Below are 15,392 nucleotides of genomic sequence, written 5' to 3'. Positions count from 1 at the left end.
TGGTTCTCAGGCCTCTCCCACATGCAAGCACAGCACTCACTCTGGAATGGTCAGTTGGGCAGATGCACAGAGTCAGCTCAAACACATCGAAGCAGCGTTTGACCAGGAGGCTGCAGCGGTCCTGATGGCGCGGCTGGGAGTGTTCCGAGCAGAGTCGGAGGAGGGGCCGGATGTGCTCCGGTGGCTGGACCGACAGCTCATCCGACTGGTAAGCTGGGGACAGTGGCACTACGTTCAGTCTTGGTCTCTGCTCTACTTTTGAGAAAACTGTCATTTAAACCTATTATTTTATACAGCCAGTAAATAAGAATTTTATCAGTGGCTTACCTCATGCCAAACACCAGACGTTCTGAGAATGATGTAAAAGAAGTGTTAAATATGCATCTCCCCCAAGGGCTCACGTTACAGTTGGGAAGAAATCACACACTGGCCGTTTAGGTAATGGTAAAAATCTGAGTGTGTTGAGGGTTGACTTAGATGAGTCCCTGTGAATCCTGTGGCTCTCTGTTTTCCCTCTAGATCTTGGAGGGTTTGCGGGGAGGTAGGGGTCCATGGTCCATTGAGTGTGAGGAGATGCCTGATGTGTCATTCTGGGTCTAATCAGGAGAAGCCACGTGGTAGTTTAAACGGGGGGAGTGTTATATAAAGAATTAGTGTCACAACAGGGGATTAGAATAATGAGGGATTGGTTAGTAAGAGGTAAAGAGAAGTCTGAAGGATACAGGATAGTAGATCCGAGGGGTGCTACTTCCAGGCTGAGGTAGAGCACCCCAGCAAGACCCGCATCCCCCCAGGGCTGACGGAGCCCCAGGTGGGGCAGGGCCATGGCTCATTGGGTCTCTCAGAGCACAGACTTTGCCATGGTGCCCGCTGGAGGGACTTAGTAGAAATTCACCCTCTGTGGCGCTGAGAAAACCGTTCACCAGGAGGCATCTCAGCAGGGGTGAACGGGGCTGGGGGGCTGCAGGCGCCAGTGCTGCGTGAAGACACTGCAACCTTCCCCTGACCAAGCCTAACGTAGTGCCTTGGCAGGGGAAAAATATTTAAGGGCCCCAGATCCATTTCACAGCCGGCGAAAAGGGTAAGTTTGGAGCCACGAAACAATAAATCAGTAATTGAGATACCTTATGATCTTACCGTATGGAAATTCACAGCACGTGTTAGTGATCAAAGGTCCTGAAAAGCACAGTAACAAAACTTATTTAACTTTGTTTAGCCCTGTGTGTGCCCTTGCTGTCCCACAGAATCATTTTTTCAGGGAATGTCAGCATTGCAAACATAATTTGAAATTGAGCAGAGGGTCCAAGTGGTTGGCGAAGGCCTCTGGTGGAAAGTGAGCCTTGAGTCAAGTCTTTTTAAAGAGAGTAGAAGGCAAGGCTTGCCAAGTGGAGGGCCCAGCACCCACAAGCCTGTGGGGTGTAGCTGGCATTCAGTTCCTGCTGGGGACCCTGGAGAGGCCGCTCTCATGGGTGGCCAGCGACTACAGTGGGGGAGCAGCAGTGCAGGTGCAGGTCTCTTGAGCAGTGCCTTGACTGTAAAGTGAAGTCTCTGCCTGGGTGTTAGAGAGAGGGGACGGGTTCTTGAGTCAAGTCTTTTTAAAGAGAGTAGAAGGCAAGGCTTGCCAAGTGGAGGGCCCAGCACCCACAAGCCTGTGGGGTGTAGCTGGCATTCAGTTCCTGCTGGGGACCCTGGAGAGGCCGCTGTCATGGGTGGCCAGCGACTACAGTGGGGGAGCAGCAGTGCAGGTGCAGGTCGCTTGAGCAGTGCCTTGACTGTAAAGTGAAGTCTCTGCCTGGGTGTTAGAGAGAGGGGACGGGTTAAGTGTGGTTCTTAGGCAGGGGCGTGAGAGCAGCGTGACGCTGTGTTCACACTGCCCGTCCCTGTATAAGATAAATCGGAGGGCAAAAGGGCTGCTGTTACGGAGGCCAGCGGAGGATTTCGCCGGCTCCAGGGAGCTGAGACCAAGGTGGCCATGGTACAGTTGGAGGGGAGAGAAGCTTTGGAATCAGGCTGTATGCCAAGAGAAGAATTGACCAAACTTGGTCGAACTATACGTGGAATCAAAAATGAAAAACATCAACGCTAACTCAAGTTTTAAGTGTAGGCAACTGCAAGAATGATGGAGCAGTGGGAAACAGGAAAGGAGAGCAGCTGTGAGGGGAATCCCTTTTTCTAATGTACTAGTTTATTTTGAATGTGAACTTGCATGTCCAAGGAAAGCCACCCTGTAGTTAGGATAGGTCCTGACAGGAGCTCGGGTCGGAGGTCAGCACTGCATGTGGGGGAGGGATTTGGGTGACTCTGGCCTGGCTGTCATGTCGTTTGTAGCCAAGGCAAGGAGGATGGGAGCAGAGGGCCAGGAACTAACCTCGGAGGAACCCACCGCCGTCAGGAGGAGGTAGGGAGACGGGCTGTCGGATGAGGCAAAGAAGATCAGTCGGAGAGGTGACAGGATGTAGGAAGGCTCTGCTGTGGCGGCTGAAGGAGAGGGGTCAAGAGGTTCGGGGAGTCGTGGCTCGTGGTGGCAGGGAGTTGAGGAAGGTGAGGTCTGTGCAAGGATGCGGTCGGAAGAGGGTCACTTCCAGAGATGAGCTCTCTTTAGATGGTGGGCATCTGACTCCCTGGTGAAATGAAGTATGTGACATGAAGAGGAAATAAAGGCAGGAAGAGAAAATGTTCAGAGATTTGCCTGTGAGGAGGAAGAAAATGGAGTTGTAGAATAATAGAACATTAGGCCTGTCTGTAACTGCTAGAATGTCAGAGTCCTGGAGGATTTTCTTACGGAAGAGGCGCCTGAGAAGGCTTCTCTAGCCCCTCGCTGTCGGAGCGGCCTCGGCAGGCATCGCCTGGAAGCTGTTTAGAACGTGGGGCCTTCAGCCCCCTCCCCCCAGATCTGCATTTAACACCCCCTTGGTGTTGGGGGTGCTGGGCTGGAACTCGGGCAGGCAGGGGCGGAGCTGAGAGTGGGGCATGGCCCTCCTACTCCAGGGAGTTTTCAGGTGACACTCACTTAGGTTTTTTGTGTGTTTTTTTGTTTTTTTTTTCTGTTTTCTCTCAATAGTGTCAGAAGTTTGGACAATATACCAAAGAAGACCCCGCATCTTTTAGGTTATCAGATTCCTTCTCTCTATATCCTCAGGTAAGAAATATATGTTTTTTGAAATAACCAAAGAAGAAAGTGATAGAAATAAAACTCGCTGCTCTCGGGGTCAAGTCAGGACTCTGTGTGTTTTGAGACTCCACTTGGAGGTGATGAGGTCGTTCAGTTCAAGGCCAGACAGTGCCTCAGCCCCACGGAAGACACAGGTGACACGCAGAGAGCGGGTGCACAGACTTTGGGGAGAAGGCAAAACAGGATTGTTACTGTGAGACCACGACACGACTTCTGATTTGTAGAAGTTCTGGGTGGATGGTCACCCGTGAACATGAACGCAGCAAAATGAGACCGCAGTTACCATGGTAGACGTTGGTGACGTGTCTGTACTGGCTGTGCTGCGGCGTGACTGTGACGACCTGCACGTGGGGGGGACCAGGTGTGTGGAACCGTTCGGAGCAGGGAGGGGGTGGTGGAGCGACGCCACAGGTGGGGGTCTGGGTGCTGCCTTTTCTGAGCCTCTACCCTCGTCTGTAAGTGTGGCAGCTGACGCTCAGCTCCGCTCCAGGGGCGAGGCTGGCTGACCCCGGGTCTGCCGTAGGCCAGTCACCCGTTTGGCTTGGCGGCCAGGAGCTATCTCTGTAGCTGGGCCTGGGGTGTGCGGGTCGGGCCCCTCACAGATGCAGCTTCCCCAGAACTGGAGGCAGACTCAACCTTTTTCCCCTCCTCCCTCAAGGATGCCTTAATGAGGAATAAGTAGGAAGAAGCAAACTCTCAATCTTAAGTGAACTTGTTAGGACTTTGGTACTCCATCGGGTATTACCCTTTTGAATACTCGATTTGGCAAGTGGACGCAGGCCTCAGTCATGAACTTGTACAGCTTGGACTCTTAGGGCTAAAGGAGGGGGGCTTCAGAGGTCACCTCACTGGACGCTCAGCCCAGGGTAGGGCTCTGCAGTCCCCGCCGTGTGCCTGTCTGTCCTATGCCCAAGCAGTTGAGGCTGGACGGCGCTGTGGAAAGAGGCTCGGCCCGGCCAGGGTCAGGGCTGAACCGGGTTCCAGTGCTGGCAGTGTTGCTGCCGGTCTTGGATGAGGTCCCGAACCTCTTCAGAAGGATGGAGTTGGTCTGGGAAGTGGCATGCAGTCTTTCTAAAGCCAGGGAATCTTTTCTTCAAGAGGAGCCTCTCAACAGCCAGCACAGAGAGCAGACAGATGTGGTAACCCGCACCCCTGGGCCCTGAGGATCCGCTAAGGCTCGGAGGGCAGTTTGAAAACCACCAAATTTAGATGATTTCTTAGATTCCTTCTGTTGAAGCGTCTAGTATAGAGGTCCAGAGCCAGGCTGCCTGGAGTAGAGGCCGGCTCTACCGCTCAGTGACGAGGGGTGTTGGGCAAGTTGCCTGCCCCTCGGTCTCCTTGCCTGTGAACTAGGGGTGGTAAGAGAGCTTTCCTCGTGGCTTGTCGGAGGGACTCGATCATTCTTGTCCAGTGCTATGTGCCCTGCACGTAGGATGTGCTGAATGTCAGCCTGGGTCATTATTTAGGAACCTACAATTCATTATATTCAAAAGCTTCTCAGGGAGCTTTGTTTGTTTTATTTTTGTCTGCGTTGGGTCTTCAGAGCTGCACATGGGCTTTCTCTAGTTGTGGCGAGTGGGGGCTACTCTGTTGCGGTGTGCGGGCTGCTCATCGCTGTAACTTCTCTTGTTGTGGAGCACGGGCTCTAGGCGCGCCGGCTCAGTAGTTGTGGCTCGTGGGCTCTAGGCGCACAGGCTCAGCAGTTGTGGCGCACAGGCTTAGTTGCTCCGCAGCATGTGGGATCTTCCTGGACCAGGGATCAAACCCATGTCCCCTGCATTGGCAGGCGGATTCTTAACCACTGTGCCACCAGGAAAGTCCCTCTCAGGAAGCTTTGTACTTCTCAAGGCAGGTCATTTTCATCTTCTGGCAGCTCTTTAGCGTGAACTAACAGCTGCTCTCCCACCCCTGCTCCTTGGGGACTGGAAGGATGCATCTCTGTATGCAGTGGCGACTCCTGGCCTTTTCTCCCTTGAGCTCCTCACTCCCAGTGCTCTGCCTCTGTCTCAGCACTCTGGCCTCTCCTGTGCTGTCACTGCGCCTGGCGTCCCTCCCCTGCCTCTGGCTTCTTCTCGCACGTCTTTTAGGCCCCAGTGGCTTTGGGGATGCTCCTGCTGCACCTCCACCCCCACCCCATCATACCAGGACTTCCCTGTGCTGGGGCCCTGAGTGCGCCTTTTCCCCACTAGACTGTGACGTCTTCAGAGCAGAAACTCTGCTCTGCGACCTGGCTGGTGACTCCAGAAGGCAGTGCTTTGCCTTGCCTCTTTCATGCAGAAGCTTTGACATGCCCAGAGGGCCCCCTCTTTTTCTAAAAATTATGTTTGTTTCTAATTGTAGTGAAAACCCCGTAACATAAAATTGACCACCTTAACCGTTTTTAAGTGTGCAGTGTGGTGTAGTGTTACATATGTCTGATTGTTGAGCAGCGAATCTCGAGAACTTTCTCATCTCATGAACCTGAACTCTGTACCATTAAACAGAAGATCTCCCCTCCCTCCTCCCTGGCCCCCGGGGCTGCCATTCCACTCTGGTTCATTGAACCCAGAGGCCTTGTTCCTAAGGGCTGTGCTCTCCTGTTTCCAGGGCGGGGGCAGGTCTGCTCTCCGGGTGTCTAGCAAGGTGACAGCTGTGTGCATTTGTCTTTTTCTCTGTAAATGCAGTTCATGTTCCATCTGAGGAGGTCTCCATTTCTTCAAGTCTTCAACAACAGCCCTGATGAGTCGTCGTATTATCGACACCACTTTGCCCGACAGGACCTAACCCAGTCCCTCATCATGATCCAGCCCATCCTCTACTCCTATTCCTTCCACGGGCCTCCAGAGGTAAGGGCTGCTGTGAGTGCTTCTCTCACAGTTGGAATCACCTAATACAGACTTTTTTCTAGCACGTTTACTCTTAGAGCAAAACTGTAAAAAAGAAAACTTTGAGTCTTTATAGTAATTTAACATTATTTCTGAATATTAAAAAAATGTGCATAGAAAAAAGTCATAGGACGTGTAAAATTAGAAAACAATTTAAATGTTCAATAGCAGGAAAATTAAGTAATCTAAGAAATATTGACAAAGTTTATGTAACATAATAAAGTAAATCCTTATGTTAAATAAAAAAGTAGAAACTTTTCTAAATTATTACTTTTTAAAAGCCTGCAAGAATTAAAAACTATAAGGAAATAAACCAAAATTTCAATATTTGTTGTTCTTGAGTAGAAATTTTCAAATTTTGCTGAATGAATGTAAGTTTAAGTTACTTTTCTTATTGAAATAAAAGTCATAGTCAAATGTATTTTGTAGTAAACTTTAAAATTTGTATTAAAGGATGTTCTTTTTCATGTAGGCTTTGGAGTTCTCTGTCATCTACAGCAGTAGATTTGAGAGAAATGTGTCTCTGATAGAATATATTTGTAGCACAAAACTGAGAAAATTTGGAATTATTTCTGGGTCCTAGAGCAAAAGATAGCATTCATCTCACTTCCCAGTTGATGAGGGATTATTTGGAGCCGTTTTTTCTACAAAGTTGAAATCTAGAACTGCCTAGTCAGGGAGCAGAATGTGGGAATTTGGCACGAAGATGAGACCCTCCCTGCTGGGTGTGGAGTTGGCGGGTGGCTGTGTGGACACCGAGGGAAGACCCATGGCATCTCTCCCTTTTGCTTCAGCCTGTGCTCCTGGACAGTAGCAGCATTCTAGCTGACAGAATTTTGCTGATGGACACATTCTTCCAAATTGTCATTTATCTTGGTGAGGTAAGATGAAGTTAATTTCTTTCTTACTATCATTTTTTACTAATTTAGTTTTTTATGACATTTGAAAAAAGAATTTGGGGTTAGAAAACCCACAGTTTATTATAATGAGTATAGTGGCTTTTATGCTAGTGAATAAAATTTTTTTTCAGGACCCTGAAAAAAGGGGGTATATTTGTATATTTAGTAATTTTAATATTATTTGCTATAAGTAAACATCAGGTTATCCTTTTATTTTTTTAAATTTTTATGCAGCTTTTTTTTTTTTTTTTGGCCATGCTGCAAGGCGGGATCTTAGTTCCCCGATCAGGGATTGAACCTGTGCCCTCAGCAGTGAAAGCGTGGAGTCCTAACCACCAGGGAATTCCCTAATTTTTTATACACTTTTTTTTTTTTTTTTTTTTTTTTTTTTTTTTTGGCGGTACGTGGGCCTCTCACTGTTGTGGCCTCTCCCGTATGAGTATAGTGGCTTTTATGCTAGTGAATAAAATTTTTTTTCAGGACCCTGAAAAAAGGGGGTATATTTGTATATTTAGTAATTTTAATATTATTTGCTATAAGTAAACATCAGGTTATCCTTTTATTTTTTTAAATTTTTATGCAGCTTTTTTTTTTTTTTTTGGCCATGCTGCAAGGCGGGATCTTAGTTCCCCGATCAGGGATTGAACCTGTGCCCTCAGCAGTGAAAGCGTGGAGTCCTAACCACCAGGGAATTCCCTAATTTTTTATACACTTTTTTTTTTTTTTTTTTTTTTTTTTTTTTTTTTTTTGGCGGTACGTGGGCCTCTCACTGTTGTGGCCTCTCCCGTTGCGGAGCACAGGCTCCGGACGCGCAGGCCCAGCGGCCATGGCTCATGGGCCCAGCCGCTCCATGGCATGTGGGATCCTCCCGGACCGGGGCACGAACCCGTGTCCTCTGCATGGGCAGGTGGACTCTCAACCACTGCGTCACCAGGAAAGCCCTTTATACACTTTTTTTTTTTTTTTTTTTTTTTTTTTTGTGGTATGCGGGCCTCCCTCTGCTGCGGCCTCTCCCGTTGCGGAGCACAGGCTCCGGACGCGCAGGCTCAGCGGCCATGGCTCACGGGCCCAGCCGCTCCGCGGCACGTGGGATCCTCCCAGACCGGGGCGCGAACCCAGCTCCCCTGCATCGGCAGGCGGACGCGCAACCACTGCGCCACCAGGGAAGCCCTATACACTTTTTAAAGGTTACCTTCCTCATGTTGTACAACACATCCTTGAGCCAGTAGTTTGTACCTCCCACTCCCCCACCTGTATATACACTGCCCCCCACTCCACAAACCACTTGTTTGTTCTCTATACCTGTGAGTCTGCTTGCTTTTTGTTACATCACTAGTTGTATTTTTCAGATTCCACATGTAAGTGGTATCATACAGTATTTGTCTTTGTCTGACTTATTTCACTTAGTAGAATACTCTGTAGATCCATCCATGTTGTTGCAGATGGCAAAATTTCATTCTTTTTTATGGCTGAGTAGTATTCCATTGTATATATCTACCATGTTTTCTTTATCCATTCATCTGTTGATGGACACTTAGCTTGCTTCCATATCTTGGCAATTATAAATAATGGTGCTATGAAAATTGGGGTGCATGTGTCTTTTCGAATTAGTGTTTTTGCTTTTTATGGATATATACCCAGGAGAGTAGAATTTCTGGGTCATATGGTAGTTCTATTTTTAGTTTTTTGAGAAACCTCCATACTGTTTTTCAGGTGGTCCTTTTAAATCACTATGATTTATTGCTTTCTGAGTTGTCAGGCAAAATCAGTTTACTTTTCATCAGTAAACTTTTTATATTCACACTGTCCTTTCAGAGTTATGTTAAAGTCACTAGTAAATACTGCTAAGTTTGGGACTAGAGTTTTTTCTCTGAGATAATGTGGCCCAGTGAACCTTATGCCAGGTCTGTGGATCCCTAGGATGGCTATGGATGGTGTTCAGGGCAGCATGCATTTCTTTCTCAAAGAGGTTCATGCCCTAAGGAAAGGAATGGCTCGTCAGGAGAAGATCCTTTAACTGAGTGTTATATTCATGAATATATTCTCTTTTTTGTCTGTTGTACATTTTTTACCTTCAGTACATTGCTTTGGCAACTGACTTGACTTCCTGGTGTCTGTACATTAGAAGTGATTTCAAATGTCTTGAAAAGATGTAAATTGTGTTTCAGCATTCTTTAATGCCCTAGAAAGAAATGGTTTTTCTAATACTAACAGGCATTTTATAACTTTAAACTGTTTTCAGCATATTAACAGCCACTCTGCTAGCCACTTGCCCACAGGTGCCAGGTCATCAGTAGTGGTCCTAGACTTAACGCTGCGTGACCGACCAGCTGCTGTTCCCACTGATGCCTTCAGGAGCTTCCTGTGTCTTCAGCTCATCCCTTATAGACATCTCTGACTACAGCCGCTATCCTGTTCCTTCACACGTTGATTGAGCACCTTCTGTTTGCAAGGGATAGGTTCTAAAGATGAAGGCAGATGACCTCGCTCTCGCCCTTTAAAAGTCCTAAGCCTTCTGATTGCAGGGGTTCTTATGAACTCTTGGTCCCAAGCAAGCCGATGGGCATTCCCTCCACGCCACCAGCCAGTCAGAAATTAAGACCTGGGAAACGGCGCTGGCGCCGCGGGGGAGGTGAGAGCAGGCTGGTCTCCTGACAGCAGTTCCGTTTCCAGAACACATTCCTCACTTGTTACGTCGTCTTACTCCATTTTCTCTCTCCATTGCTTTCTTTTTTAGTATCCCCCAAATAACACGTGAAAGCACTTCCATTTAGTTATAAAGATATATTAATCAATCAGTGAGTATTTCTTCATTTCCGGTGTTATTAAGGTGTGTTTCCAAGCACAGTTGCTGACGGGAATGAAAGAAGGATTGAGATGCCGTGTTTAGTTGGGGAGACAGTCTTGCCTTTCCACACTTTGGTGTATTGCCTTCTGCTTGTTGCCTAATTAACACCCATGCTTTGATTCTTACAGTTTATCTCCACCACCAAGAGGCTCGGGGCCCAGGGGAGCAGGGGTTGGGGTGGAGTCGGTCCCACCCGCCTGTGGGACTGCCGAGCACCGGAGGAGGGCATGAGATGTGTGCCACCAGGAAAGAGAAGGGGCAGTGGAGTCTGTATAGGAAGCCGGCAAACCCCGTTCCCTACCAGGGGTGGTGAGGACGTGAGGGCTAGACCGAGTGATAGCAGGGGAGGTGGAAAGCAGGGGAGCCCAGGGCTCCTTGGGGCACCCGATCCGGGGTGTTTGTCAGCACAGTTAGAAAGGGGAGGGGAGGGGAGGTGGGCACTGACAGTTCCGGCAGGACTGTGTAGGTGGCCGTGTCGTGGACGCGGTGCTCGGCTTACTCATGCTCCTGGTCAGCTCCACATGGCTCCCCTTGGACACTCGTCTCTCTCGACAGAAGACTTTGTACTGGAAACAAGTTCCGGGTGGGACGTTAGAATGTCAGGGGCGTCAGAGAAGGCTGTCATCACAGCACCTCCACGGTAGTTTTGATTTCTTTGTTTTGGTGTAGACCATAGCCCAGTGGCAGAAAGCGGGCTACCAGGACATGCCTGAGTACGAAAACTTCAAGCACCTTCTGCAGGCACCCCTGGACGATGCTCAGGAGATCCTGCACGCGCGCTTCCCCATGCCACGGTACATCAACACGGAGCACGGAGGCAGCCAGGTGAGCGAGCCCAGCCTGGCCCTGATGCTCTCTTGGCTTAATGATGCATTCTCATGGCTATAAATCCAAACTGCCTGGTTCGTATCTTATATGGTGACATAAATTGACATACAGGTCAGCTTCCAAATATGACTTCTTTTTAAATGAGTGGTCAAAATATGTTTGTGTAAGGTAGAGGATTGCCAGAATGAAATACACTTCATGTTTCAGGAACCCTAATAAATGGAGAGGCTTTGGGCTTAAACTAAAGAAATGGGTTCCTATGTGGTAAAAAATTTCTAATTTAACAAAAAAAATGTAAAAACTTTTTTCTATTACACTAATATTAATGCCACTTTTAATCTTTAAATCTAAATCTCTCTCTCTTTTTTTCTTAAAGGCTCGCTTCCTTTTGTCCAAAGTGAATCCATCTCAGACACACAATAACCTGTATGCTTGGGGACAGGTGAGTAATTGTCAGGTATTTGAGGAGGAGGCCAGGCTGCTTTTTTAAAAACTTGTTTTTAAATTCTACAAATTGGGGAATTCCTTGGTGGTCCAGTGGTTAGGACTTGGCACTTTCACTGCCGGGGCCCGGGTTGGATCCCTGGTCGGGGAAGTAAGATCCTGCAGGCTGCAAGGTGCGGCCAAAAAAAAAAAAAAAAAAAAGGATAAATAAATAAATTCTACAAATTTATTGAATTGAATCCCTTTTGGCCCAGAGACAGAGTAACTTGGGTATTTTGCTGGGAAGAAAACTTTGAATAATACAGTAATCCCCCTTATCCATATTTTCGCTTAACAAGGTTTCAGTTACCTGAGGTCGGCTGTGGTCAGAAAATTCCAGAAATAATTCATTAGTTTTGAATTACACACCATTCTGAGTAGCCTGGTGAAATCTCACACCTTCCCGCTCCCTCCCACCTGGGGAGTGCATTATCTTTGTCCAGTGTTTCCACACTGTATATGCCAATATTAATTAGCACCTGTACAAGAAAACCTTAGTATGTGCAGGGTTCTGTTTTACTTGTGGTTTGAGGCAGTCACTAGCGTCTTGGAAGCTGCCCACCCTGGATAAGGGGGGACTAGGGACTTCTTTGTAGGCTGGGGGTGGGGACATACCCTGTGTGGATCCCCTTCTTCAGTACACAGTGGAGTCTGACAGGTTCAGGCCAGAGGACAGAACGCTGAACTGTGGCCTCCACGTGCTTCCCTCGGAGACACAGTGGCATTGCCCAGAGTCCCCACACTTCTGTCTCCCCCAGGAGTGCAGGGCAAACACATGGACTCACGCTCACCTTTCCTTCTGCCTCCTCTTCACTTTTTAGCTCCAATTTCCTTCTTTATCTAATTATTCCCAGCATTTATGTCTCCCTCAAATGAGTCTTTTCTTTCATTCTGTTTTCTTATAACATTTTTGGGGAGGTAATTGTAAATTTATATGCAGTTGTATGAAACAATACAGAGAGATCCCCTTTGCTCTTTACCCAGTTCCCCCACACACACCGGTGGTAACATCTTGCAAAACTGTAATACAGTATCATAACCAGGACATTAAGATGTGCATTTCCACCAGCACAAGGATCTCTCATGTTGCCCTTTTTTATAGTTATGCTCACTTCTCTCCTGATCTCCTGTTTTCTGTTTCTATAATTTTGTCATCAAAAAGTTAACATGTGTTACATACACAGGGAACCGTATTCAATATCTTGTAATTATCCATAATGGGAAAGAATATGAAAAAGAATATATGTATGTATGTATAGCTGAATCACTTTGCTGTACACCAGAAACTAACACAACATTGTAAATCAGCTATACTTCAATTTTAAAAAAACGGTTACATATATGAAACCACATGGTACGTAAACTTCGGGGATTGGCTTTTTTCCCTCAGCATACTTATCTAGAGATTCATTTAAGTGTCGAATTTATAGGTAATTTGTTCCTTTTTATTTGCCGAGTAGTAGTCTGTGGTATAGACATACTGCATTTTATTTAATCATTCACCCACTGAAGGACAGCTGGGTTGTTCACAGTTTCTTTTTGGTGGGGGGTGGGCTGTGTTGGGTCTTCGTTGCTGTGCGGGGGCTTTCTCTAGTTGCGGTGAGCGGGGGCTACTCTTCGTTGCGGTGCGCGGGCTTCTCATTGTGGTGGCTTCTCTTGTTGCGGGGCATGGGCTCTAGACGCGCGGACTTAGTAGTTGTGGCTCACAGACTCTAGAGCACAGGCTCAGTAGTTGTGGTGCACGGGCTTAGCTGCTCTGCGGCATGTGGGATCTTCCCGGACCAGGGCTCGAACCCGTGTCCCCTCCATTGGCAGGCGGATTCTTAACCACTGAGCCACCAGGGAAGCCCCATAACAAGTGATTTTTGATTGAGATGTGGACATTTTCATGTTTGTTATGAGACTCTGGATCGATTTCAACCTGTTTTGGCTGGCTTTTTGTCACACTGCTCTGGCAGGGAAGGGGGCGGTACATTGTTTCATTTCTGCCAGGTGAGACAGGGGTTCAGGTTTTCCATTGGCCTCTGTTGACACCTGAGGTGGAGGGCGACCTCTTGTTACTGTGTGTGGGGACGGGAGTTGCAGCTCCCCACCTGGTTCCCATTGATTCTCCTGTGGAGGTGGCCTTGTAACTGCTGGGTGATGGTGCAAGTGCTTTCCCTGCACTAAGCCTTCTCTGATACCACCCCAGTGGGTGGGGCGTGGACATCTTATTACTACCAGGTGTGGGGTGGAAGTCCAGGCTCCCTGTATGGTCTCTGCGGACACCATGGGTGCAGGGAGATTTCTTACTGGCCAGCAGGGATGAAATTCCTGGCTCCATACTTGGCCTTTTCTGATACCACCCTGGTGGGATTCTTGGGTCCCTCAGTACTGCCATGTGAGGGTGCAAGTCTACACGATCCACTCAGCCTTTTCTGTCTTGCTAGGCTGCTCTGGTCTTTTGCTAGAGAACGTGGGCTCTTTTTGTTGTAGTTTTTGTCTGTGCTCAATAACTGTTGCCAGCTTTTTCAGCTCCAAGTCTGGCATGCATGCATGAGTCTAAAAGGAAACCCTGGGAACTGGCCACTGTGTGGTTCCCTGCATCCCAGGGTCGCTAGTTAATCTGCTGTCTTTTCACCACCTTTCAAAGTCTTCTTATGTTTGTTTTATATAAAACATCCAGGGTTTTTAGTTGTACTTAGTTGAAGGCATGAGGAAAAGTACATATACTCTTTCTTCCCAGAAAAATCCTTTTATAAAACTTTAATCATGCTTATATTTTTCTAATTATAACAGTAGTACCGTTTCATTTTTAGAAGACTAGTATATGTAAAAAAAAATTTAGAAAAAGTTTAAATTACATAGAATGCTACTAGCTAGAGTTAAGTACTTCTGGCTTCTTTCTAGTTAATATAAAAGGTATATATCATGTATATCTGTGTGTGTGCGTGTGTGTGCATACATATATATTTTTTTTAACAAATTGGAATCTTATTAGAAATCAAGGTTTCTATTCAGTACTTTTTCCCTTAACGTTAATTGAATCATAAGCATTTCTTGATAGTGCAGAGATCCCTCTGTTTAGTGGATACTGATTCACTTGTTGTGAATACGCTGTTACCAAGCTTTTGTTGTAAGCAGATCATTTAAGAACATCAGGCTGGTTGCAGCAGGGTGGTGGGGAAGATGAGAGATGGGGCGTGTGGGCCCCCAGGAGTTCATGCCTGCTGGGAGCCAGACCCTGGATGAGTCATCAGAACTACACAGTGGGGTAAAGTAGAAGGGCATATGCTCAAAACTGTCTGTAGTGGCAGGAATGACCTGATATGAGTGGATCAGGGAAGGGTTTTGTGAGGAAATTATGCTTTAGCATAATTAGCTAGGCAGAGGATGGGGCTGGGTGGCAGGAGTGCTCTTGGCAGATGGACAGCACTTGCTAATTTTGTGAGGGGAAGGGTCCTTAATAATTCATGAATTCCAACCAGCTTCTAAGAGACCTGCCAGTAAACCTTTTTCATTAAACTTCAGGAAACAGGAGCGCCCATCCTGACTGATGACGTCAGCCTGCAGGTGTTCATGGACCATTTGAAGAAACTGGCTGTCTCCAGTGCCTGCTGAGCTGAGGACATGAGAAGGAAATGGAAGAAAACACTGTCACACTGTGCTCACAGTTGTTTATAAAGGCTTAACGTTCCTTTTACTTTTCTGCTTTTATTATTTTAATAAATAATCAAAAGAAGTGTTATGTAACTCTTTAGATTTTAATTTGTTTGTATTCCTTATCTGTGCCCTTTTTTTTTTTTTTTTATGGCTGTTTTGGGTCTTCGTTTCTGTGCGAGGGCTTTCTCTAGTTGTGGCAAGCAGGGGCCACTCTTCATCGCGGTGCGCGGGCCTCTCACTATTGCGGCCTCTTGTTGCGGAGCACAGGCTCCAGACGTGCAGGCTCAGTAATTGTGGCTCATGGGCCCAGTTGCTCCGCGGCATGTGGGATCCCCCCAGACCAGGGCTCGAACCCGCGTCCCCTGCATTGGCAGGCAGACTCTAAACCACTACGCCACCAGGGAAGCCCTGTGCCCTTTTCTTTACACCATAAAATTATAAGGTCATAAACGTTTTGGTACCAGTAGATGTTTATATGCTTTTTGTATCCTAACTTTTAGAGTCTATAAAATCAGAGCTAATGTATTTCGGCAGCTTGCTTACATGAAAATCATAATGATCGGAAAGGAAATAAATCTGGATGAAGGAGCACTGGTTAAAATAATGCTAATACAAATTTGATTTCTGAGGTCTCTGTGTGTTTTAAGTAAATTCCC

At 47.1% G+C, this 15,392-nt stretch overlaps 1 protein-coding gene across 3 annotated transcripts in view; it reads left to right on the top strand.

The window, feature by feature from the left end:
* Positions 1–14,826, top strand: part of SEC23B (SEC23 homolog B, COPII coat complex component) — a 37,023-nt gene extending 22,197 nt beyond the window's left edge. For all 3 annotated transcript variants that reach the window (XM_007114749.4, XM_007114748.4, XM_007114747.3), the window contains exons 14-20: positions 55–208; positions 3,062–3,139; positions 5,836–5,997; positions 6,831–6,917; positions 10,453–10,608; positions 10,988–11,053; positions 14,605–14,826. In XM_007114749.4, the coding sequence (XP_007114811.1) occupies positions 55–208; positions 3,062–3,139; positions 5,836–5,997; positions 6,831–6,917; positions 10,453–10,608; positions 10,988–11,053; positions 14,605–14,694 (793 nt within the window). In that variant the 3' untranslated portion in view covers positions 14,695–14,826. The remainder of the gene's footprint in view (positions 1–54; positions 209–3,061; positions 3,140–5,835; positions 5,998–6,830; positions 6,918–10,452; positions 10,609–10,987; positions 11,054–14,604) is intronic.
* The last annotated feature ends 566 nt before the right edge of the window (positions 14,827–15,392 follow it).

The sequence above is a fragment of the Physeter macrocephalus genome, chromosome 14, assembly GCF_002837175.3.
Source record: "Physeter macrocephalus isolate SW-GA chromosome 14, ASM283717v5, whole genome shotgun sequence".
Taxonomy (NCBI): domain Eukaryota; kingdom Metazoa; phylum Chordata; class Mammalia; order Artiodactyla; family Physeteridae; genus Physeter; species Physeter macrocephalus.
This window is presented reverse-complemented; position numbering and strand designations above follow the sequence as displayed.